At 41.7% G+C, this 26,949-nt stretch overlaps 1 protein-coding gene across 9 annotated transcripts in view; it reads left to right on the top strand.

The window, feature by feature from the left end:
• The window catches only part of PALM2AKAP2 (PALM2 and AKAP2 fusion), a 265,897-nt gene that overhangs the window by 188,757 nt on the left and 50,191 nt on the right, over positions 1-26,949 (top strand). The window contains exon 1 of one of the 9 annotated variants that reach the window (XM_062626001.1): positions 18,739-18,887. The exons of 7 other annotated variants lie outside the window; for them this stretch is intronic. In XM_062626001.1, coding sequence (XP_062481985.1) covers positions 18,828-18,887 — 60 coding nt within the window. In that variant the 5' untranslated portion in view covers positions 18,739-18,827. Of the gene's footprint in view, positions 1-18,738; positions 18,888-26,949 lie in introns of those variants that run through there. One more of the 9 variants, XM_062626002.1, reaches the window with a different exon arrangement.

Genomic DNA, 26,949 nt, shown 5'->3' with positions numbered 1-26,949 from the left:
CAATGGAAATGTCATTTTAGGCAGGACTTAATTGCATATGGGGTTGAGTTGCTTTATTTTTATTTTTATTTCAGAAAAGTTTTATAAGCCTGTCAGAGCAAACTGTTGGATTTGTGCAGAAATCTTAATGGATCTTTTGCCTTTGTTCAACAAATAGAACACCTGTTCTTGACAGACCAAGAGCAGTGATTTCTTGGTGTCTGCTTCCAGGTGAGTGGAACAGTTTTGAAAGGCCCCTTAAAATGCATACAAGTTCAGGGTTAACTAAATGCCATCAACAGTTCGAGCAGTTCCCAGTATAGTCTGCTTAGCCTATAGCTGATCCTTTCTGCAAAAGATGGGTACATGGCAGGTCGGGGTACATGACAGGTCAAGTGGGTTGAACAGGGAGAGCTTGAACAGTTCTGATTCACATGGGGGAATGTCAGGATTGGCCCCCAGGCTCAGGTGATTCAAGCAAGAGTGGGTGTGATGTCTCCTTTGGAGGCACTCAGGCACTGTACACAGCCAGCATCTCCCTTTCACATGGATGAATGGCTCTGGCAGTTTGTACCCTGCCGTACAGGGGGACCACAGACTTTCCCTGTCACATACTTCAAAGCACAGCAGTCATACCACAAAATAAAGGGATCCCATCCCTCTCTTCTGTGTATGTGTCTGCCCCTTCAATCTTTTGAGTTAGGTGGTAGGAGATGCTTATGTAGTGTTTAGCATGCATCCAAAATATGACAGGGGTAAGAATACAATGAGAAGAGTGAGAGAAGTTAATTAAAATAAGCAGCTTAGCATTGGGTCATATCCTGCCACATAACTGGGGTGCTGTCCAGCACGCCACCAAAATGCAGATGTCCTTTCTTGTAGCAGCAAATATACATTCCTTCTGCATGCCAGAGTGCACATTATGTGATGCATACTGTTCTAAATGAGGGTCAGGGCCAAATGAGAGTAAAGGTTGTAGTTTGCATGTTTGCGTGGTGCATAGGTACATTACAACTGCTTCCCAGACAGAACATCAGAAAATATGTGCAATCACATGCCATACTGCTTACCAGCACTAAAAGGTTCACGCAGGACAGACAGAAACATCAGTGAAACATCTCTTTATTTTATCTTCTTTATTTCAAATGGCAGAAGTGGGTTTCAGTTGCTCATTGCTTTGGTGGAATGAAGGACTATTGTGGCAGGAATCCCTGGAAATTTACAGGAACTCTTGAAGTGAAGAGTGTTTTGGCAGTCATACTTCATGGGAGGATTGTTCAATGTGTGAGAGGCAGCAAAAATAAATTACAATGTTAATGGGGCCTGGAGAAGATGGAAGGAACTGCCAGGACTAAAGGCTCATAGTAAGATAATAGCTTAAGCAGCACAGGAGATGTCAAGTCATACACACTCTTAAGAGACCTCTGTCAAGCAAATTTGGTTGTCTAAATTGAGACCTGATTAGCTGGTGGGAGCAGTGCTTTTTGCAGATCGTACACTGGGCCACTTTTGGCTACCTTTTCCAAAAAGACATTGGGAATGGTGGTGTACTGGAGAGCCCTAGGAGGCAGTCAACTTGCTTGCAGTGCTTCATCCAACAAGAAGTTGGCTGAGTTTGGGTAACACCAGTTAAATGTCATTTTGCCATATTCAGAGTATCACTTTTAGTGAGGTTCATCTTCCTGTGTCTTGCGAAGATCAAACAGGAAAGAGCTGTGCTGCCAATCAGACACTGAAATACTCGAAACTTTAAACATACTTGCAATTTCTGTCAGAGGTCTCAAGCAAGGAAGAGGTGAAAGATTGTCCGGATGGCGTGATGCAACCTTTTAATTCTCTGGAATATCTTCTTCCCTCAGCACTTTTAGCTATCATGTCATTGTTCATATCATTGTGGGATTTCTTTTTGCTGTAGTGTATCTGACTCTGGAAGAAGCTGAGTGAGAGCACAAAAAAACCTGCACACTGAGCTATCAAACCAAATTACCAGTCCTTTAATTCATACCGGATGGTCCTCTCCAGGGAACTTTCTTGGAAGGCAGCAGGATCACAGACAACCTTTCATTTCAGCCTTTGTTCTCAGCACAGAGCACACCTTTTTGCATTTCAAGATTGTGGTTCATTTACAGACTTCCAAAAGCACATTTATATCGAAAATCATTGCATAGAAAATCAGAGAGCAAATGCTTCCATTATCTCGTTATCCTAGAGGAAAGAGATGTTCACAAGCATCTGTGTATCGGCTAGTACAAATTGGAGCTGAGCTCTGTGCTTCCTCCTGGTCAGGAGATGGGTATGTGCCTTTGTTGTGTAAGATATAAAAGAGTAGTAAAAGATAGCTCACCACCATCTAGGTGACACATCTGCATCTAAGTGTGCCAGAAATAATAATAAAATCATTTACAAAAGCTTTTTTCATACCAGCACCAAAGCATGGACGTTCCACGGCCTTATTGATTACCTCTGCCTTGTTGAAAGGACCTTCAAAACAAGGGAAACATTGTGAGGAATATAGATCAGTCTGCCCCTGTGAATGTCCTTTTGAGATCATTCCTGTCTCCCACCCCATTCACTGGGAGGATGTGCTGTCCTTCGGTCACTCACTTGTGCTCCTCCTGCAGTTTCAGGCAGTGTTTGCTTTGAAACAGGTACACCGTCATCAAAGCACACAGTCTAAGGCAGACAGAAATTGTAAAATGAGTGAGGAGGAAAATAAAGATACAGGAAAAAAGTCAGTTGTTTCATACCACTGTCAGCTTCAGAAGGAGTGGATGAAAACACTTGGGCAGGATCAGCAGGACACTTCAAAGACAGGCAGAAGATTTCTTCTGTCCTTTTTGGACTTGCAGTTACTTGCTTGTCATAAGGCTGTGTTGCTAAGATAGGGATTGGAGGTTGGGCAGAGAAAATTAAAGTTTTCTTAGGTACAAGTGTTTTATTGTTATGACCCCACAGAACTGAAGGGACACAGAAGGGACAGACACACGGAAGAGAAAGTATTTTCCTAGCACAACTGGAGAGATTGTGAGAAACAGTGAATCTTGTCAGTTAGGCTTCTTAATTTAACTGGTTCAAGATCCTAACCATGTCTGGGAATATGCATAAATGTTTGTTCTGCAGAATCATTCATTTTAGTCACTGTTCAGTGTCTTCAAAGCACTAACTCACAAGAAGACCCATCCTTTTCCTAGATTATTTTTTTGCACTAAGTGCCCATGAATGAAATTAATATAAACAAAGTCACATTCAGATTTTCATGCAATTACGCTTAAATAAGAACTTCTGTTTTACAAGTTACTTCACATATTTTCTCAAGAGCATACCCTTCTCTTTTCATACCATTAACCCCGCCTGAATATATAGTTTTTCCCTTAAAGGCACCTGAAGTGTCCTTTTTGACTAATATAATTGTAATATGCATATAAAACTCTTTTAATGGAGCTTAGGAGATCATAGAGGATGCCAAAGAGTGAAATGCATCACATGAGAGCAGAAAACAGTAGAGCAGTTGTCACCAAGAACAGCCCTTGTGTGTTAAAATACACTTGCATTGTAATTAGCCTACTAAAATGTCTCAGTAACACTTTAAAAATGCTTTCCTAGTTTATTTTGGCCTTGGAGGCAGTCACACAGGTCAGTCACATGCCTGTGGATTGAGGGAAGGGCTGCCGGCTTTACACTACACACGCTCTGGGGAGAGTTTGGTAGACACAACAGTGTTTAGCATAAGGAAGTGGTGTGGGGACGAAGGAGAAACCTGGACAGCAAACCATGTGTGCATGGCATTACTTAACATGGAAGGCCCTTTGTCCTGTCATTTTGCAATGTTAAAAAAACAGAATCCCCCAGGACTTAATGTCTGAGAGGAGGCAGGCAAGGGGAGGTTAGGTTGCTGCCTGGATACACTCTGGTCTTTCTAGTAGATCCGCAGGCACAGCTTTCAGGATCTCACTTCACATGTTCATTTCATATGGAAAAAACACAGGGTTGATCTGCCCCAGGAGTGCCATGGGCACTCTGGAATTGCCTTTGCCTGTTTCCTCCTGTGTAAAGTGGCTGTGGGTTTAGCAAAGGTGCTTAACCTCCTTTGCTGTGTTCCCACTTAAGTTAGGTGAAGTTCTGCATCCAATTTGATGGGATAAACTGTGATTAATGGATTAGGCAAAATTGGCTGATGTTGGTGCTTTTGAAAAGGTTTCCTCCCACAGTGCTTCTAAGATGTATCAGAAAGCATTTCTTTTCTCTGGCAGAGAGACCTCTGCCTGAGCAGTGCGAAAAAAAAACAGTGAAATCAGGATTAACAGTCCTGGTAGGGAGGGCAGCAAAGAATGAGAAAAATGGGGATGGGCCTGACAGGTTCTCAGCAGGCTTGGCTGGGAGTGCAGCATTTCATCTTTCTCCCTCAAGTGGGTCTCTGTCACATTAGATGTACCAGCCATTCGTGCTTAATTTGGGGTAAATCCCCATGCTTTCTCGCCATTTAGCTTGCTTGCCAACATATGACAACACCTCCAGCTGCTGCCTGTAAAGACTGGACAGAGTCCTGCATCTTCATGCAGTGCAAAGAACTGTTCTTCCCTGTGCATGAGCATTTCTTTGATAAATGTCCTTTAGAGAGAACATCTTTCCTTTTGACTTGGCAAACAGACCTCATTGTGCTCAACATGGGATGGTAGTACTCATTATCAGGTATGATGAAGTGCTGTCCCAGTCCTTCACCCTGATAAGCCAGTTGTGATGAGGTAACAACAGTGTAATAAATACACTGTCAGGAGGAACTGGAGGACTTACTTTATGTGGTAGTTTACAATTTCAAGTATTTACTGCCCCTCCTAAACAGGTGGCTGAGCTGCTTGTAGAGCGTTTCATGAGTCCCTGCCCTTTGCAGCATGGTGCCCCGAGGCCATCCTTAACCACAGAGCAGTTGCACAAGAGACTGCCATTATTTGTGTATAACTGATTAGCCACCATGTAGAAGAGGATATGAGCAAAAGGCATCCTGTCTTCTTAAAGGCTTTGCCTTTGTCTGCTGAGTGCCTGCTCTGCCTGTGAACAACGCATCTCCCTTGTTCCAGTGACTTGGGCAGTGCCCAGTTTGCCTACAGCATGGATGTGCTCTGCATTTGCATCAGCTCAGTTAAATCTTCCCTGAGTCCTTTCCGGCACTCAGACATCTGCATAGAATCTGGATTCCCCAAAACGGTGGCCTTGCTGAAAGTGGTGCCATGCTGAGTCATGAGCAGTGCTCTTTCATGAGAGGAAAGGGTGTCAAGCAGTTCCAACTGCACAGAAGTACGATGTATAACCTAATTATGCTAATAATCCAATCTGGTAGTTCACAGGAAAATTCATGAGTCTATTATAAATAAGAAGATAGTTTCTGGTGGTTGGTTGGTTGGTCTTTTTTACCACTAACATGTATGAACATATATGAAGGCCAGGCACTATAGGTTACTCTTCATTATTATCTTTCAGAGAAAGTGTTTGTGCAGATCTGCCTGCCATTTTTGTTCCTTCTGGCCATAAACAGTTGTCTCCTCAGCCTCAGCGGTTATTGGGGAAATCTGCAGTGGGGCTGTCATAAGAATTTATGATACCCAACAAGCAGATAAAGCTCAGCCAAGAAACATAAGGTGGAATGTGTTCCCCGCTTTTTCTTTGTTTTTATCTTGAATTGCTCAATGGTGAATGCTTCTCTCCAGCTGTATGGAGTTCTTTAATATCTGAGTTAAGGCTATATACAGTGTTATGAACGCCATCTTTTAATTAGTCTTCTTGCTCTCTTTTTCCCTCTGTACACCCTCATGGTCTTAACATCAGCCTTTGTCACCAAAAGGTGTTGTGCCTGTTGCCTTTTGGCCTTTCCTCACCTATGATGTTCCAGTTTCTGCTCCCTCCGTCTGTTAATCAGGACCTCCAGAGGGAAGCAGGGAAAGGGGTCACTGGCACATCCACATCATTGCACTCTTTAAATTGTTCTCCCATGGACTAAGGTGTAAACCTAAGAGGAAGCATGCAAGGAGCTGTTCTTGCAGCCTTCCTTCCCATGTTTAGCCTACTGAAAATAAGGACATGAGCAAGGTTCAATGACAGCCACAGGGAAGTTCTCCAAGTACAGTGTTGTTTCGTGTGCCTCCACTTCTTGCCTTTTCTCACCAGCACTGTTTGAAGGAAGACACCTTACTGCTCGACTGTAACAGAAAAATGTTTCAGTTAACTACACAAAGAAGTCCTGCAGTGACTTTGACTTGCCTTTGCCACAGTTGATACGAAAGGCACAGGAGTAAAAGAATCATTAAAACCAAGCCACAGCTGTTCAATGAATAAATACAGATGGAAAACGGAAATACAAAACCAGTTGGGGCATGATCTGTGTCTGCATCTTTTAGGGTACATAAAATGGGGTTGGACAGTCTTTCAGGAATGGGTTTGTTTCCTAAATTAGGGGAGAAACCACTGGAGAAACATCAAAAGCTGAGAAATGGCATCTCAGGGAGGGAAGATGGTGGCAGCAGAGTAAATTTACTGTCTGTAAAGATGCAGGTTACCCGCTGCTTGCTGCTCGCTGTCTTGTAGCCTTGTTGGTAGCCTGTGCTATGCGTGGCAACTGATTTCCGGGATCAGCTTCCAGCCAGAGGTCTGTTAAGCAACAAAATGGTTGCATTTCTCCCAGGATGTATGCAATATCCTTAATAAGATGTGCTTTATGGAGAATACCTTGCTGGGAGCAGTGTAGAGGGAGTGGAGAGGGAAGCCTGTGACCTCCAGGCAGGGAACAACAATGGGTGGGCAGGAGAGGGTGTGAAGTGTTGCTATGCCTGCGGGATAGCCTTTGGGTGGGCTTGGCACACCTCAGTGCCAGGCCATCCATGCCTTCTTCCCATCCAATGCCTGTGCAGCACTGGGGGGTGAGGAGGGCTCTTCACATGAACCCCGTGGAGGGAGGTGCTTCCTGCTTTCTGGGTCACTCTGCCCTGTCTTGGCTTGCACTGGCTGGCCCAGGCACCATCTGGGTGGCAGAGGCTGGTGTGCAGGCTTTACAACAAATGTAAATCCCCACATACTTCCACAAAGCCCATTCACATAAGCAGTGCAGCAGCGGAAGTGCGTTCCTCAAGCCTGGGTGTCTCCCTGCGGGTAGACCTGGAAGCACAGGAGAGCCCAGTTTCCTAAGAGAAATTCTAGGTGGGGTTATGTGCTGAAAAACTTGTTCAGGCTGCAGCCAGCGTTTATCTTGTTTTGATGGAATTATTTTTTTGTGGTTCTCCTTAGAAACCAAGTGACTGCTTCCTTTCTGGCTCCACTAAGCACTCTTAAACAATACTAATCGGTGTCCTTTTAAATATTGCTTCTGACTCTAAGAGGTGGGCTGCTACTCCCAGCTAGCACCATGGCTTGTTACACCCAAAGGTGTTCCAGTTAGTAAAATCATCTGTTTCCATGCAGCTCTGATTCTCACCTGTCCTTTGGTTTTGTTTGCACATTACACAAGGTAGGAAGACAAGTGTTGTGTTTCGCCTTACTTGCCAACAGCAACAGTAATGGGAGCACGCAGCGTGGTCTTCCTCAGCATGAGGGCAGGAGGGTCTTTGAAGTAGGCTGAAGGGATATATATGGGCAACTTACAAAACTGCAGTGCTGCATTTAAGATTAAGGAAGAGGAATCATTAAATAGACCTTTTTTCTGTTTATAACCTTTCAACTGAAAACCAGATCGCATGCCTCATATTTGCCTCATACTTTTATTTGTGCTCTGTGATTACTAGCCACCAGATTTTAAAATGCATGTGGTTGGTTTTGCATGAGCACATACTGATAGCTGAATGATCAGCCGCAGGAATCTTGACTTTTGTGGATTGGTTCTATAGAAGTTTAGTCTTGCACATTAGAAAATACCTTGAAGTGAACATAGCTGTTTTCCAAGGACAAGAGTATCTCTCCCTATGCAGCGCCACCCGCTTCTGGGAAGTTGGATCCCGGGTGAATGTTGGTGGTTGTCTGTGAAGGGCAGATAAGATCAGTCTCTCTATCTGAATTGCTCTGATCTAGCAGATCTTCCTTCTTTTTATGTTATACCCATCACTGTGAATGGCAGCTTTGAGCGGTGATAAAAAGGCCTGCAAACAGTATCATACCTTAGCCAGAAAGTTTTGCATGTGTAAGAAGCAACCTCTTGAACTGAATATGGGATTTTGGTCTAATTTATGAGCATTTCTCTTCACGTACTCAAATGACAAGTGTTTCAGCCATAACAGTCGTCTATGGCAGGCACAGCATGTCTCAGTCTCTTGAGCCAACGGAGCCTTTGTGGCTGTGCAGTGAATAGCCGCTGCTAGTATCCATAGAGCACATGCAACCAGCAGGATGGAGGAGCTGGTGCAATAACCATATGGCACCAGTTAAATACCAGTAGCAGATACTCTGTCTTAATGTGTTACGGCTACTGAGTGTGGGAAAAAAAAGCAGCATGAAACAAATGATGCTGCAAAGGCATCATCGTATGGCATTAGTCAGGGAATTAGTCCCACTGCTGGTTTTCCAGGCAGTTGCTAATGCCTGGAGTGCTTTCATCCTTAAAATGCTTCATATCTTAAGTGAGACTTGCACAATAGCAGGCTTTCTCCATCCTGCCAGGGACAAAGTGAATATTTTTGCAAGCAACATAGAATTACTGTTAGCAGTAACTGCATACTACTACAGCAGAAACCCACCTGTGGGCACACGCAGCAGGAATATATAGCCTTGTGCACCAACATATACACACATATGTGTGTGTGTGAGCGTGCAGACATCTGCATGTTGCTGGGTGTGTGCACCAAAGCAACTTTCTGCCTCCTCCTCTGCAAAGGTTATTTCCCATAATTGTGCCCTACAGCAGCGACATCTGGCATAAGAGAGAGCTCTGAGTAGCTTGGCCTCTGTCTGCTCTGGGCAGGCACTCGTTAAGTGTGCCATTAATTAATGCCATGAAGGGAAAACTTCAGTTGCCTTAAAGAAAACCCAGATTGTGCTGCATATTTGGAGCGGTCTAAGTGGGAGAAGGTTCTTATTAGTGCTAAATAGAGGCTGCTGTCTCACAGCCTCTTGTCAGCGGATGGGAGCAAGATGTGTATGCACAGGCATCAATAGTTATTGTCAGGGAAGGTCTTTTAGCAAAAAGCCTTTAGTGTAAGAATTTCTCTGGGGGCTCAAGGGGCAGTGCAGTAACTTTTCATAGCTTATATAGAAGTAGTGATCCATTATAAGTAATTAATGAACAGAAAATTAGGGGATTTGTACAAATCCTGTTAGAAAATTTCTCCCTTTTTAAAGGGATTGGGCTAAAAGGCAGAAGAAAAGAGCCATTGTACTGGAGAATTAGAGGGGAAAAGTGTGCCCTAAGGCAGTTGAGTGCTTTGCACATGATGGGAGGCTGCTGTAGCTGCTGAGATTTGAAATAACATGAGACTTTGTGTTTTGATAGAAAAAGAAGAAATTACTCGGGCAGGCTAGGGCAGTCCTGAGCATTCAGCAAAACTCTGCATAAAATACCTGACACACCTGGAGGGACATTGGATCAGAGCTGAATAAACAGAATATTTATTAATTGAAATGACAGGGGGAAATCTGACACGTCTGTATATTTTTATTGAAGTTTGTCCAGCCAATTTTTACCTCTGTGAAAACCAAGCTGCCAAGACCATCATGTTGCTATTGTATCTATTCTTCTTGAGACTTATTTCTACATGCAGCTTTGTCGTGAATTGATGGAGCCTTGTTCCTTACCCACCAGTGGTTCTCCAGTGGTCTTTATCTGAGGATACGGTGCCTGAATAAGTCCTTTGGAGCCAGAGCTTGTCTTCCAAAGACCTGAACAGGGCAGAGGCCATTAGCTGTGGCAGCTCACAGGAAGAATATGAGCTTGGCAAGAAAAGGCAGAATATGAGCACAGGAAGTGCAGGAAGAATATGAGCTCGGCAAGAAAAGGCAGTTTTGCATATGGATGCAAAACCTACCTGCTCCAAGGAAAAGCAGGTAAGTTTCAGGCTGGTGTTTCACACTGCCAGCTTTTACTCCAATGAATTGTGTGATCCAGCACATTATTTGGCACAAGTATGGTATTACTCCTATACCTAGGAAAAAAAAACATGTAACATAGAAGCCATAATAAAGCTATACCATGTGAACTTTTTCACATAGCTGGTGAACCGGAACATCTTCGTGTGGCTGGGGCTGCCTGGGACTTTCCAGTCCGGACTGTGTCTTTCCGTTTTCTTTCTTTCAATTCCTGGAGCTGTTGTAGTGAAAAAGTCAATACACATGGGACCCAGAAGTAGCCTTCATGAGATGTTTTAGGAGAGAGGAGGATACGGAGTGAGAAGGGGAGAGAAGAAATCCTCCTCCATGCCCAGCTTCCCAGCCCAGAAGAAAGCACACCAAGAGGCATGCGTTGTTCTGCAGGCACCAAGACCTCCCCCACCACATGTGAACAACCTCTGTTACACCTTCGCAAGGCCAGTGTGGATTTCACTGCTTCACAGCCCTGAAGTAAACACAGCAGAGAGCCTCTAAGTGCTGCGAGTACCATAAGCACTGCTCGCCCATGCCTGATGCTGTGCCAGCACTGCCCAAGCTATGCTTGGCTGTGAAGAGGAGGTGCTGACAGAGGGACTAGGGCACAGAGGGGAGTGGGGTGCAAGGAAGGATGGGGCTGCTGGGCGACAGGAGGTGGCAGGAACTGCTGCAGGTAGTGGAAGGGTTGTCGTGCTGGATTGAGAGAGGCTTAGATCAATATTTATGATCGCATTAATTATTGCACTCTGCAATACGGTTTGGCAGGGCAGTGTCTGGGAACTGGTGTTCTGAGAGGTGGTTGATTTTGTGACTAGGGTGGTATGGGCTGCTCCAACATGAAGCATCAGAACAGTGTGAAGGGAGAAGGGGTTTTCTCCCTGTGTTCCCTACTGAATTGTTGAAACTTTCTATGTAAACAATGTGGTGGTGTGAGCATCGTGAGTTTCGTTTTTTTCCTTTTGATGCCGTTTCATGGAAAGGAAATGAGCTGCGTTTAGCTTGGCACTGTAACTTTGGTAATTGTATCCAGGGCATAGAGTAGCATGGGCTAGTGCTTAATCATTCACTCATTAGCTCAGTGTCTGTTGAGCTTGGAAGACAAATAGAGGGTAAGAAATTGTGTCAGCCTGTCTGAGAGTAACAAGTGTAAGATGGTTTGGGAAGGATGACATGCTTTCTGGGCTTCTTGGTGTACTAGATCATTGCCTTTCCAGCACAGCTGTTGCTGCTGCTGCTGTCAGTTAGGAGAAAACATCTGTATTTGAAGTGCCCATCTGCTGGCAGCGATTGTCATCTTTCAGTTGGCATAATCCTGTCAGATGAGTGTAGCAAAGCTGTGTCTTCTGCACTGTCTTCGGACTGCCAGCAGCTCCTGTGTCATGCACTCTTTCTGTGTGTACGCTTTCTGTATATAAATACCACCTTTATCTGCCCAGAGAGTCCCCTGAGGGTTGTGTTATATGTCTATACAAAGAAGATTTTTTCCCCCTCTGGCTGTGATTACTTGCCAGTCAGGGCATTTCCAAAAGGGATAGGAACACATGAACACCACTGTAGACAATGCTGGTAAGGCTGTACCTGAAATACTATGTGCATATCTATCCACTCGTACTTCCAAAATGTGGCTTGACACTGTGATGGGTGCAGGAAGAAGTGGCATAGACAGCAGGGAGATGAAAGCATGACATGAAATTTGAGATTAAAGGAGTTTTGCTTGTTTAGTCTAGAAGAAGGCCTTCTGGCTTATATCAGAAGTTTATGTATGCATCATGGAAAGAAAGACCAAGAAGGGTAATAGGTTACTTAACTAATATGGTCAGTACTGGAAAAAGAACAGAGTTGAACTAGCCATTAGTAGATTCAGACTAGAAATTAGAATTCGGCCCATAAAGACCAGAATAACCTCTCCATGGCAACAGTGGGGACAAATTTTCTGAGCTGTTTTGAAGACAGGACCTAAATAAGTTCGCGAAGAGGATAAGCGAGCATGCTTTCCTGCCATAAGGGATGAGGAGACCAGATGACACAGGACATCTTATTTCCTTCTTGTGTCAGTCTGTTCACAGCACACATTTATTAAAGTTCCTGCAGAAGTTTTGCAGTGGAGCCTGGGACATTGCTAATGGAAAGCACATTCATGGGTTTGAACTGTACACAAACTCTACTTCAAACTATAAGATGAACAAGTTTCAGGAGATTAGGAGAAGGATGCCTAGCTTGTGGCTTGGCAGCCGATTACCCAGAGTAAACATGGTGCTTAGGAAACTCCAGTGCGAGTTTGGGCTGGGAGATGTTTGTGTTTGTTCAGTTGGAAGCAGAATTCAGGCAGAAATTAAACACCACCTTTTTTCTTTTTACTGAGATTGCTTTTCAGCTGTGTCACTAGACAGACAACCAAAACCAACATAGCCAGGGAGGAGGTAAGCAGGATTACAGCAGCTCCTTTCAGACTGCCTTGTACTGCCATGGTTGCCTGCTCTCCTTGCATCAGTATCAAACCACAGTGCCAGTACCACTGAGAGTGCCGTTGGGCTAATGAAAAGGTTGTTTTTCCATGGTGGTGCTATACATGATCCCAACTGTGTTTATGTAAGTGCTTGTGACATTTTATGCCAAACTACAAAAGGTTGCTCTTTTGTGATTAGTGCATAATCTCTTGTGTAGACAGTCCAGGTTGTGCATATTACCTACAGAGGGACACCCTAGAAGAGCTGAGAAGGAGAATTACTAGGCAGACAGTGTCTTCCAGGACAGCCAATTTACATCCATCCCAGACTACCTTCTGAGGCTGATGTGTTCCTCCTTTTCTGCTTGTATTGGGTGTCTCAGAGATACTGAGTTAGGAAGCAATATATAAATACAAAATTCAGGTTACGGTGAATAATTTAAGGGAGTTTTCTCTTCTACTAATTGTTTCAGGATTTTTGTCATCTTTCCCACTTATAAAAGTATTTGGCTTTTGGTCTTTCAGAGGTTAAAAGGTGGGTAAGCAGCAGTTGGATCTGATTTGAAAAGAATGTGAGAATTCAGGATTTCCTGCTTAGGGAGAGCCATGTAAATACCAATGAATGAGCCCAGGCCAAAGCTCATTGCACTTTACAGTCAGATACCCATTTAATCCTGTGTGCTTAGAACTATGCCTTAAAAACACAGATTGCTGAGATGCCAGACCTAGACTGTGGCTTGCAGCCTGTCTTCTTGCTGCATTTTTGGTGGCAAGATTTGTTTGACAACGTGGTAGTAAGCTCTTACAGATCTTGACTCAGCCAAGTCATTTCATGTATGATACGAAAATAATTCATGCCTCTGTATCGTCACTAGTTGTATGCAGCTCACAGAATGCTGTATTCAAGGGAAGTTTTGCATCCAGTGACTGATAAGATCGTAGTTTTTATGATCTCACACATTTCTTCTGAGAAATGTAGTCAAAAGAGCCACACTCATGCATAGTTGTGTTGCAGAACATTTAGACAGACTACCTTTTTATTACACCCCTTCTTACTGCTTTTCCTTTCTAGCAGAATGTAAAAAGTTGTGCTTCTCAAGTTTCTGCTTTTCATGTGAATTAGTCTTTCCAGGCAGTGTTAATTCAGCCCATAGTCACCTAGTTAGCTTCTTCCCCACCCCCTTTTCAGAATAAAGGCTTTTTCTCTTGATGGGGTAAGCTTTTCTAAGTATTAGGAAAATTATTTGGTACTCAGCAACTTCTTGCTTATGCTCTTCTTGAAATACTTCTTATGTCATTAATCCTTGGAGCACCAAGTATCAGCTGATGATGTAATCACCACATACTATGTTTTCCTAGAGATGGCACTTTATTGTTAGGGGGGGAGTGGACAGCGTTTTGTGTATCCTTAGAAGTTTACCAGGCAACATGGGATACAGGTTTTATAGAAGGAAGCAGTATCTCCTTAGACTGACTGAAAGAAGAGAAAGATCAGTGTTTTGGGCTCAGCACCCAATTATCAGCTCATGTGCATTGTAACTTAACTTTCTTCCACAAAGCCATAGGCTGTTCCACAGGTTCGCGTACTCCAGGCTTCCCATCCAGGCCCAAGATAAAACCTTGCTGGGTTTTTTCAAGCTTTTTCATTTGTGTATGAAATTATGCTTAGCCTTTGGGATATATGATTGGAAAAGACAGACTCCTCGTATTACTGCATGTTTCTGGTGTACTTTCTGAGGTCTTGTGTAGAATGCCTTGTGATAGAACTTCAAATCTGATCTTTTGTGTTGCATACGAGATCGGGACAATAAAATGGTGTGCAACAGAAGACAAAGGTAAGATGAAAAAAGTGATAAATCAGGAGATTTAGAGAATGGTCACTTTAAAACTTCTGGCTTAGTCCTTTCCAAACAGGAGGTAGGAATGGAAAAACAGGTCTGTGTTCCTGCAAGAGGACTCTTGTCATCCAGAAGGAGGAGCAGTACAGTGGAACCATAGTAACAGTGGTAAAAATAACAACAATAATAATAAAACAACAAATACTAGAAATATTTGTCACTCTTTTCTGAGAAGCTCACCAGGTTCAATTCTTGGGATTTCTTACTCAGCCCTGCAGTTCTTGTTATTGCTTTCTTGTGCTCATGAAATTTAGTAATTATACACTGAGACTAGGCAGGATTAAACTCTAAGTACTTTTGCCCAAATTTCAGATCTTTAAACCATGTATTTTGCTATTGTCAAAACTTGCAATTACTTCCTGTCTCTGGGTGATCACTTCCAGGACAGAAAGAGCCTCTGGCTCCCATATAGCAGTGTGCTGTGCCAGCCAGGCTACATTCTCTGCAACAGGTATGAATCCATTTTTCTGTCTTTTGTGCTGGAAAAACAGAGCAGAATGATGCATTATCTCTCACACTGGTTTTGTGTTTGCATAGACAAAACCAAAGGCATTTCTGGAAATTCCCAGTATCTTGGTGTCAAACATCAGAAGTGGTGAGCAGAGGGAGAGAGCCAAGGTCTTCTTCCCACTGCTGTGACTGCATCTGCAATAAACCCTGCTGCATGAGATACAGCATTTCAGTGGAGCACTGAGGGACCAAGAAAATGTAGTGAAACATTTTGATGGAGAGTAAGATGAAAAAATGTAAGTTTAAAATCTTGGGTGTCGTTTTCTCTTGGGTTCTTTGAATATCAAAATTTAAAAAAATACAGTTTGGGTACTTCTCTCACACGCTGCTTTTATATTAAAGATTACTTTTCCTGCGTTCTTCAAAGAAGTAAAAAGTAAAAAGATGCTCATTAGCATCTTTTTTGCACATAACTCACAAAATGTGCTATCAACACCTTTCTGATAAAAAGCATAGTGAGATTAAGCGACTTTTACCAAGACATCGGAGCCTGGGATTGGATTTGATCTCATAAATTCCAGTCTAGTATTTTAGCTACATGCATTTCTCACAGCAGGAGGTTTCATCTCTTTGATGCAGTGTCTCATCTTCTTTGCTCATGGACAACTGGAAGACAAACAACTTTTATGGCTTCATCAGCTTGAGTAAGTTCTTCACCTTATCAAAAGGCTTTGTATTTATTGGGAAATAAAGGGAGGTGTAGAAAGGCAGCACTGGTAAATACTGTGCTGTCAGAATCTCACAGGAAGTTGAATGACCCTTGCTTGAGAAACACAAACCACAGAATGTGGGTGTGATATTTATTGGTATGTGCTTTGCATTCTCCTGCAAGGACTAATTGCATTTTGCATTGCTGCCGTAAATCCTTTTCCAAGAAGATTTTGCCACTAACTCCTCTGAAAATGACCCACTGGAGAGAAATGCTGTGAGAAATATTGTGAGAGTTAGTATTTTGGCTTCTTACTGAATCCTGGAAAGCTGTCCCTTGGTGTTAATGATTCCTGATAAGAGGGGGAAAGAATGTACTTTCAGATGCTTTGGGCATTTGTTAGCATGTACCATCACTGTCAATAGACCCCACTTAGATGTCACATTCATATCAGTTTATGGTTTCCCTTTAGTGTATCTGTTTGTTCACTGTTTCTCCCTGAAGACAAGTCAACAACCAAATTAATTTTCGAATCTTGGTATGAGAACGTTTATATTAGTTCTGGCATCAGCAGCTTTTGATCTCTCATTTAAAATCAACTATGGAAGGAAGCTCTTTCAGTAGTCCTGATTATTTAATTAGAGAGGGTGGAAAGCCCAAAATGAAAGAAGAAAAAAAAAAGCCAGTTTTTACAGAAAATAAGCAGATTATATTTTTATGGGTGCAAGGTCAGAGAAGTTCAGATTATGTATTTTTAGCTGTTTACCTGTATGAATACTTCTTGTGGCAGATGTAAAAGCAGCTTTAGTGTGTTGTTCACAGTTAATTAACTGTCCTAAATATGGCTGATATATCAGTAATTTTGGCTAGTAATGTCCAAGCTATTCAAGAGCACTCAGGAAAATCAAAGATCAGAAGTCTTCTTTCTAAGAAGCTTGTTTAATATTCTATATTAGGCAGAAACATTTTGTCATTAGAATTTTCCTTGGGATCGCCTAGTTTTTTGGTGTTTTGCAGACATAGTCCACTGTTAAGTTTGCAGAATTGTATCTTAGTATTTAGGTTGATCTGTTCTGTACTGTATTCACATTTACCTTCAGAATTAAATCCTGTAACTTCATTATGTTGACAATGAGTAAAGCACACAACCTTTAACACAAAAGAGGAAGATGTTAAGTGGTTACAAGATGGGAGATTCATGTGGACAGTCTTGTTTCCATTCCATGGCAGTTGTTTGCAAAGGGTGTTTGTTCGAAGGATGTGTGGAATGGCTGTTTCTCACAAAATTTGCATGTCTACCCTTGGCCATACTGAAGTAACTCAGTTTCACTTCAGCAGAAGGCATATCATCTATTTTGTGTTTGTAACCTAAGTCCTCTTGTAATCCATGTTAAGAGTCATGTCCAGATTGTTACTGAAGAGCAGGACTTGTCATTTGGTCTTCTTCTGGTTGTTACAAAAAAAAAACTAATTGGTAAAGTACTAGCAATGGGTTCTGTTTTAAATCACTTTCAGTTACTGAGGAAATAACAGAAGTAATTTGCTGCTTCCAAAATTGACTTCAGAAGTGTCAAAGCAAGAGAAATTCAAAATACAGAGAGAGAGCAAGGAAAAGATACGTTCCCATGACTGGTTATTGAACAAAGCCACCTCAGAATGCTGAAGAGAATCCAAGGCTTTATGTATTGTGTATTTATGTGTGTATTTATATATTTATGTATATGTATCAAGGTCGTATAAACATTGTTAAAGCCACTGCTAAGTGGTGTATGTAGTGTGTAATTCTGATAGTTTTAAACAGACCAGCACTTTTTATTTTTTTAATTGGCACCACGTTCGTGTTAATTGTGTGTGTGCAACTAAAATGGGTATAGTAATAAACTTCCTGGTTGAGCCAGAGCTCAGGTGTGTGTTTGTTGTTGGCCAAGTATTTGGTGAAATCAGTACTTTAATACTTCTCTAGGGTTTGTTTTGGTGGTTGTTTTTTTTTTCCACAAAACCACCAAGTGTGTGAGAGGGCTTATGTTGGTAGTAGTGCTGTAGCAGGACTTGCAGAACTGCATTACAATTGTCCTCAGTGCACTGAGCTAATGAGGGAGCACTGCCTCAGTTCTCTTCTAGAAGTAGCTGTAGAGAAGAGTTTTGCACAGTTCTTTCTGCATCCCAGTAATTAATTTGAGTGGGATTGCAGCAGTGCAGGTACTGGAGATAAAATGTTGAGGATCACAGAGACAGATTTGAGTCAGTATAAATCTAAAAATTAATTCTTCCTGTATCAAAGGAACAAAAAGAAGAAAAAAGGCTGGGATAAGTTAATTACTTGACTTGTGTGGCTGGATTCACATCGGTGGTGGTTTGTGAGTATAAACAGTAGTCATATAAGAAAAGCAAAGATGGTGATGGTATGCATACAGCGCACCATTTTCTGAGCAGCAGTAGGGTACAAAATTATCATTTAGAGTTTATTACTGAAATAACAAATGTAGAAAATAACAGAGCTTTAGTCTTTTACCAGTTTCAGTTCTTGGAGACTATGTCTTGGTCTCTGACTGAAAAACAGTCCATTAAGGAAAACTTAACCACAAAAAAGGCTGCAGCTTATATTTCCAATATAAAGTAAAGAACTCACTTCAGTGTATTTTGGAGAAAACCTTTCAATCTCATTTTGGTTGATAATTTTATTTACTATAGTGGTTTTATTGTGAGAGTGTTTATGGCAGCTTCCCTGTGAATTTGTTCATCAGAATCATGCCGAATGCCAAGTAGGGGTCGGGATCCAGAGACAGGGAAGGGAAATCCCTTCTGACAGGAGAAAAAGGGATTTCCTTTCATCAAGGTTAAAAGATAATAGCAAAAATAAGGAACGCAAAGCTACAGATGGTCTCTGATAACTGCTTCTGGACTTGCGAAGCAGAATCAAATGCCAGCAGTGGAAATACAAACAAACTCGAGATTTGCAGGGAGGGAGGGAGCCACCCTGCCTCGACGTGCTGGCCACCATCAGCTCCTCTGAGAGGAGTGGGAGGTTCAAAGGTTATCATCCTATTTATGCTAATTGAGTTTGAGCTAAGCTTTTCCCAAGTAAAAAAGCCTCTTATTGAATTAGTTATTCAGTTCCTCAGGGTGCAAGTGGAATGGTTGTAACGCTGTCTTAGTCTGCTCACGGGGCCCTTGAAGAGTAAAGCTAAAGGATTTCTCTCAATTTAAGCATCCCTCAGATGAAGAGCAACCAGGAGACTTGAGAGACTTGCGTGCCTTTTATTATTTAGTCTGCCTACAGAAGGGGCCAAAGATGTTCAGGTACACAGCACCCTGGCAGGTCCTCTGCTTGTCCATGGAACAGAGGCTGAGGGTAAGAACAATTTATTTTCATGATATTGTTGAACAAGCATAACTTGTAATATTAAGGATGTGCTATAAAGGGGAGGCAGCATCAGAGCTACCTACACAGAAAATGAAGGATCTGGAGGGATGTGCAGTGTTTATTCCTTCATTGTGTATTTCCATGTTGCTGTTACTTGAGGAAACAAGTCAGAAGTAGTTACGTGAAAACATACTGTGTATGTTTATGTGTCTCTGCATTTATATTCATACAGCAAACACAGGCCACTGTATGCCTGTGTATCCAGGAAAACATTGTTAATAATTTTAATTTCCGTAGACCCGTCTATCCCTAGGCTTTTGAAACATTTATAGGCGCAAATTAATTAAATCTCATAGGAGAGTTAGGAAATGCATGTGAAGATAAGGATGCAACCTGGTTGAGGTAAGTGTTTTATTCAAGGTCATGCAGCAAGTCAGCAGCAGATAGGGGAATGAAATACAGATCTTCTGATCCTGAGTCCCTTTAGTTGCTTAATACCTGTTAGTTGTCTTCTAAATTAGATTTTCTTCAAGACCATCAGCCTTGAAGACTCATGAAAGTACATTTAAGTGTAGCAGTAGACTTAAGTATGGGCAAGACTGACACCTGAAGACTGTAGATTTAAATCAACTTGGCCTGTCATTATTTGTATACTTATTCTTGAAGTATTCTTTTTATATATTTGTATTGTATAAGTATTTGTATACTTATTCTTGCAGTATTCGTTTTCATGAAAGCAGTCTACTAGTCTCTGATGGCATTTAATATGAAAGAGTTACTTTGCAATTCAAAAATACCTATTACGTTTCCTCAACTCTCCTGATTTTATCACAACTCTTGAAATATCTGGTGTGGTTTTTCTTTCCAAAAATGCCAGGTGCCAGAAATACCCTTAATTTTTTAAATTTCTAGCCTCCAAAGTTGTAAAGAAATACTGAAAAGTACGGTTCCTAAATACTATCCCCCTGATTTACCTCTTTCTGCCTCCCCCAAAGTTGCAAATTGAAATTAAAATGCTATTTGTATCACTTTGTTTTTACAACATGCAAGAATTGCATCTCCCTAGATTTTATGATTTTTGAAGATTGATCTTATTTATCCGTCTCTAGAAAGTGCATGCTTGGAAACGGAATAATCAAGGTCTGCATACAGAGCTTGTTTTCAGTACAAGGATAGTTCGCATTCGTTGTTACTAAGTCCACTTTGATTATTCCCTTTCTAATCCTTTTATCTTAAGGGATTCAAACTGTACAGATTGTACAGATCACTTATCAGTCATTATGTAATCTTCTTTGGGATGGAGGTGCTGTCAAAAGGGTGGCACCAGGATTTCCAAAGGTCTGGTATTTGTGCAAAGCCCCCACCCTCTGCCATGGGGTCTCTGGAATGGTTGTAAGATCTCCTTCAACACAGGTTTTAGTTTTTTTTAACTGTACCAACTGTATTATAAAAGCTTACTTCTGGATAAATATAAATCCACATTATACACGGTACTGGCTTTCACAAGCACTACATTTTTGCAGAAGCATCTCCCTTCTTTCCCTCCCCTCAAGTGTCTTAATCAACAAAAAAAGATATTCACAAAGTCCGTGAAGTGCTTTTCTGTACCATTTTGACATGGACTGGTCTGCAGTCATAAGTTACAGCATATCTGTGACAGCCAGTATGTTACCAGAAGTTGTAGATGAAAAGAAAATTTGGCCATGGGTCTGCTGAATCTCTGAAAGCGTGGCATTCTTCATTGAATTTTACAGAGCTGTTCAAGTACTAAAGCGATGATAATAAATTTTGTATGTTTGGATCCAAATGCATTAAGGTGTCAGAAAGCAGAATGCCAGCATTGGCTTGCTGTTCAGTCTCTGGGCTTCAATTCAGGGTATTTCCTAAGCCAAAAATTAAATAGGCTGTCTGGGGAACACTCACATCAAGTGAAATCAAGTGCCCATTTTCTGTCAGAAAGGCTAAAAGATTGAATAACTTTACCGTCCTTGCAGTACAATCCTGTGGCAGTGATACCAGCTCAAACAGGAATATGTATCTCTGTTCTAATTGAAATCCATTGGGCAGATGGCCACTTCACTGAATTAAGTGGAGCCTTAGTTTTCTTGCCTTCATTGCTTACCCAAAACCAGGCAGATATGGCTTCCCTATAATAAGTGATGTTGCACCCCCATATGGACAATGAAGTCATGCCTGCTACAGCTCTGCCCGGTTATGACATTGTAGCCTGCTGCCTGTATACCATGTGTTCATTCCACCTGCATGGACAACTCTGTAGTATCAAGCTGGGAAGTGTTACATACAGCTGTGCTCAGAAGGTGTGAAAGGATTTTTGCTGGGTAGCGCTAGGACACTTTGAAAAGTCAAGTATGGCAATCATGTGGAAGCTGTCCATAGCCCCTGGTTTACAGTTCTGCCTTGTACGTACTGAAAACAAGCAATGCAGTTTAATATAAATATTTGTTTCTGAAAGTAATTTGCATGTCTGTATTGCAATTAGCTAATTTACTCAAGCAGCAGCTGTTGTACATTAATATTTATTAAATCATATTAATCAGCTGATGAGGGTACACCACTGACCCTTCTGGAGTATGGGTGCTGTATTCATCACTAGTCTTAGGTAAGCCTGTGGTCCATCCAAAATTGCCACTTAGCATTTCATACCTGGAAGATAGTCCAGCTCACCTTTGACTTGCATGAAAGGTGTGATCAGCATGCAGGCTTATAGCCTGCTCCTGCTGAAGTCAGTGGCAAAACTCTCTGTGGTTTGAACTGGTGCAGTGTGGGGTGTAAGAAGGTAACATGATGGTGTTTGAAGGTACTATTTATAGTGATATCAAAAGTGTAGAAGTTTTGCCAAAACATTATTGCTAGGGGCTTTGGACTTAACACAGGTAAGGTTAGTGAAAAGGCAGGTCCACCTCTAGTCTCTTAGTACATAGCAAAACTGTTCTAAGACATTAAGGGCACATTCAGGCAGTGCAACATTACTAGTAATTTGATCTAATGAATGCTGTAATTTGTGCTCAGCCCTTAGGAAGTAAGGAGGAACTGTCGGAACGTAAATTTCCTAAAGCAGAGGCACAGCCTTTCTAGGTGTGTGACTAAAAGGACATCATAAGCCTTACAAGAAATAAATAAAGACTGCATGTAAATCATTAGGGTTCTGCAGTTGCACTGTCAGGTTTGGCATACTGAATTTTACTGAACTGTTGAGTGCTGTATGTTTGCACTAAATCATTTTGAATTTAATATAGATAAAAAATGAAGAGGTCTTACCAGTAAAGGTAGATTTGAACCTTTATTTCATTGGGGTGCATTTTACTTGGCCGGGTGGTGGTGTTCCTTTATACTTACACCGTCTGTTCTAGCATCTCTGGATTTCAGTACTTTACTAGGTGATGTGGTAAATGACAGATTTGGAAGAACTATTGAAGTTATTACATGCAAATAATCTGTTTCTAGCTGATGGTTCCCAGATTCCAAATACCACCTATTAACTCTGGCACTGAAAGCAAGAAAATTGTCATATCTAACCAAAACTGTTCTCATTATGTCTTCAGTGATTCAGATTGAATTAATTCATGGCTTTGTTCTCTTCAGAGTACAGAGCTGATAAAATTTTCTGGCATTTTTCAGGAAGGAGACTCTCAAGAGTGGTACCTAGCATAACTCTCCAGCGCTTATAACAACACGCGTTCCCAGGCAAATGAACAGCCCTGCGCAGTGAAAAATTAATCATCTGGTCTTACAGCTGGAGTGGTGCTATCAGACTGATACTTTGTTTTGGTAACAAGGAAATACAAAAACATCCTAGGAAGAGCTGACTTACACTTTATGTTATGTGGTAGCAGGAGATGACTATGCATAGATTTGGATCAGGTATTGACAGTCATCTTCTCAGCATGCAAGGTCCTAGCAAAGCACCTCAGTGTCCTACAAAGTAAACAGAAAAAAGGACAATGAATGCCCACTGTAGCTGGGTGATATTTGGTTGCACATAAGTGGCTCTGTCCTCCTCTGTACTGCCAGGTTTTTTGCTTGTGAGTGTTGGACTATTTAGCATTTCTCTGAAACTTTTAGTTCATGTAATTGAAGAAGCATAGAAGAATTTCAGCTTGCTTTAAAAATAATTGAAGTTTCTTGCTTTTTCTCATTGCAGAGGAAACTTGAAAAAATGTCAGACTCTCCTCTGAGGGTTGAAAAGGCATGAGGAAAATACGAAGGACAATATAGCTACATTTCTGTGCTTTTAAATGGCACTTCTTGGCTTTCTGGGACTTTAGTAATGATGTCTGAGCAAATAGAATTATTTTTATTGCTATGTGATTAGGGAGGTTTAATAACATCAATTGCCACCAATCCCTTTGTGCACGTTATTATAGTAACATGGGCCATTTTATCTTTGCTGTTGGTAGTCACTCTGCTGCAAACTGCACTTAAACCACTTCTAGCTTCTTGTTTCGGCTGCCATGTGATGCCCATAATTCTGCCTTTCAAAAGTGATCCCAGTTCTCTTAAGCTTCTATTTTCCCTCTTAGTCTTTAGCCTTTTAATGTTGACCCCACATGACACAGGTCTGCCCAAGGTTTAGAAGCACTCACTGCCCTTTGCTATAGCATTTGAATAACTGCCTTTAAGGATTTTGTGGTGGTGTTTCTAGGCAGCATGTTCAGCAAAAGACATTTTCAGTTTTCTCTTGAAAACTACAAATGTTGTTTGTTACACAGTTACTTGTTTATTGTACATTCTGTATCTTGGAACTTAAACCTCGTAAGAATTAGAATTTTAAAATAAGATTTTTAATATGATTGAAAAGGAAGAATACAAGCAAGCATACGTTAAATGAAAGATAGTTAACTGAATGCAAGAGGTTAAGATCCAAGACTGAAGTGTGTGATTATTTAGCTGGTGGCCCTTGAGTAGGCCAGCAATTTCAAACCAAGAAAAATCAAGAAACTAGAAGCCAAGAAACGTGAGCTCCAAACATCCACAGAACTTACTACAAACATAATAAAAAAAAAAAAAACAAGAAAAAAAACACACACAAAAAAAAAACAGCCTGTCATGTTGCAGAATATCATGCATTCATCTCAGTTGATGAATCAGCCTGGATTTAGGATTTAAATCTTAACACCCTGCATGTAGGAATCCTGTCACTTGTCTGCCATTGGGGCAGAAAGGAAATAATGGTGGCAGCAGACCCTAAGAAAGATGGAAAAACAGAGGAACCAAAAACAAAGGAAGGAGAAAATGAGGGGGAAACAGACCTATCCATCCGAGAACAGAAGGTATAGATAGGAAGGTCTTTTATGACAAAGAGTTCCCAGGGCCCTTGGTGTAAAGAGACTGCAGAAGGCAGAAGAAAGGGAGTAATGATTAGTTAAGGAAAAGAAGAAATTATGGGTTTCTAACTGATAACGAGAAGCTGGCCAATAGAGGTGTCTTAATCTGTTTTGAGCTGACAACTGTTCACTGTCCTCATTCAGGAAGACAGACTTTGAGGGCACATTCTCAAGATAGTTGTAACTATACGTTTAAACATGCTGCTCTATGCCTTCACTGCCATTTTCTGGCAGTAATAAGAACCAGATTATGATGATGTGTTCATAATTTATTCTGGGACATTTTGGTATAAATTCTAAATAATTAAAAATTGACGTGAGTTCCCATTAGAAGATCTCATTTTATACTGCGAAAGCATACCTGGATTTAAGGACAAAAAATGGAGCTTTGGCTGAAGTCAATATTTTTATCATAATTCCTGGAAGAACTTTTCCAACCCATGGCAATCATCAGGGAAAAAAAATAGTGAGCAAAGTCACAGTAAAATGCATCATTAATTATAACCCACCCACATCCAGACACCATATCACCAGACACTTCATTGGAGGAAGGAACATTGCTGTTGGTATTCGTGACTCATTATATTCATGGGTTATAAGGTTAAAGAGTCAGCTGTGATCACGTTATTACTGGCATTGTGACATAGACCACTGAATTTCCCTAAATTGACTTCTGTTTGGATTAGAGCTTATCTTTTAGAAAAACATCCAGTTTTGATTCCACATGTCCTGCAAGGGAGCATTCATCACAGCCTGTATTAAATTGTTCCCTTCATTAATTATACTGCTAAAAGCTTCCTGTTAGAAGATACACATTATTTTACTCTTGATTTCCCTGAATACTCTGCAGTGCAGACAGAAATGTCTTGTGCTCCATTCTCTTCTGAGGAGCTGGCTTTGTTTGAAGACTGTTGAGTGATTGCTTTTTTTCCTTGTATAACCTGTGGGCTTGGAAGAAGTTGTGATTTATGGCTGTAATTGCAGTCTCTCTAACCATGTAAAAAGCCTCCTCAGTGTCTTCCTTCAAGTCTCACCGTTGTGATGCTAGTACACACCTGTGACTAGGAATAGTTACGTCAATGGCATGCGCATGGCCTCCACTTTTCTTCCATACTCCTTTCACCTTGTTGTCACCCAGTATAGCACCCTATCTTCATGTCTCCACATTTATTTAGCTCTGGCTGGAGGCGTGACCAGGTTATTATTGCTGTGTTAAAACTAGGTTAGTGTGTGTTAGTTACACTGAGGTCCACATCTGGCCTGTACCTAGCGCTTCTGAGCATTAATCAGATTTCCTGATGAAACGACCAAGTGAAGTGTCTTTGTTAAGAGTTCTTTTTGCAGTTTTGGCATAGTTTGGGGCTGTATGTACGTTACTGCTTCCACTGCAAAATCAAAATGTATGTTGACGTCAGAGACTTGCATCCTCATCCCTTCGGTCAGGTGAGGACTGTTGGCAGTCATATGCATTCCTTGCTGCAGAACAGGCAGGTTTAGAGGTGAACCCAGCCAGCTACATGGCCTCCAGCCTGTGTTACCAGCCCAGAGTTGTACTTCTGCCAAACACAGTTATGAGGTTCTTGTGTACAAACCAGAGTGGTAGCAGGATACAAACATGTAGGTGTGAGTCTCGGTGAACTTGAAGACCTTCCCTTAACTACTCTGCAGTTTTCAGCAGTATGTCTGTTATAACTGGCTGTCTCATCACCTCAGAAAACTGTCTTTTTTTTCTTGACGAATTTGAGACCACACTAATTAGTATGAAGAGATGTCAGTGCTAATGCACTGATAAGGCCACCAAACTGGTCAGGCAGGATTTCCCCTTAGTGAAGCCATGCTGGCTGTCACCAAGCACCTTGTTGATTTTCATGTGCCTTAGCATGCCTTCCAGGAGAATCTGCTCCAAGATTTTGCCAGGCACAGAGGTGAGACTGATTGGTCTGTAATTCCCCAGGTCATCCATTTTCCCCTTCTTGAAAATGGGGGTTATATTTCCCTTTTTCCAGTCATCGGGAACAGGCTGAGAAAGTTGGGGCTGTTCAGCCTGGAGAAGAGAAGGCTGCGTGGAGACCTCATAGCAGCCTTCCAGTATCTGAAGGGGCCTATAGGGATGCTGGGGAGGGACTCTTCATTAGAGACTGTAGTGATAGGACAAGGGGTAACGGGTTAAAACTTAAATAGGAGAAGTTTAGGTTGGATATAAGAAGGAAATTCTTTCTTGTTAGGGTGGTGAGGCACTGGAATGGGTTGCCCAGGGAGGTTGTGAATGCTCCATCCCTGGCAGTATTCAAGGCCAGGTTGGACAAGGCCTTGGGTAATATGGTTTAGCGTAAGGTGTCCCTGCCCACGGCAGGGGGGTTGGAACTTGATGATCTTAAGGTCCTTTCCAACCCTAACTATTCTATGATTCTATAAATAAACACATTAGCCAGGTTGTTACTTAGTTGCTGAGATGTTCACAGTTCCCTAATTGAAGGTTTATAGTACTGTTGGGTAAATTCTGCTTAGCTAACTTACTCAGCAATGTCCTGTCCAGGTATGTCTGGAAGTTATCAGCTTATGCATGATGTCTATACAGGGTCAGAACTTGGAAGATGTAGCCAAGTAAGGTGGTACCCACTGAGCAGAGTATCGGAGTTCTATGAAAACCATTTCTGCGTGGAAGAGCAGCACACTCTTTCTGTGCCCTGACAGAGCAACCCAGA

This window comes from Pezoporus occidentalis, unplaced genomic scaffold (genome assembly GCF_034315485.1).
Source record: "Pezoporus occidentalis ecotype Australia unplaced genomic scaffold, CSIRO_AGI_Poc_V1 ctg286, whole genome shotgun sequence".
Lineage (NCBI taxonomy): Eukaryota > Metazoa > Chordata > Aves > Psittaciformes > Psittacidae > Pezoporus > Pezoporus occidentalis.
The sequence above is the reverse complement of the archived record's forward strand: the minus strand, read 5'-3'. Positions and strand labels throughout refer to the sequence as shown.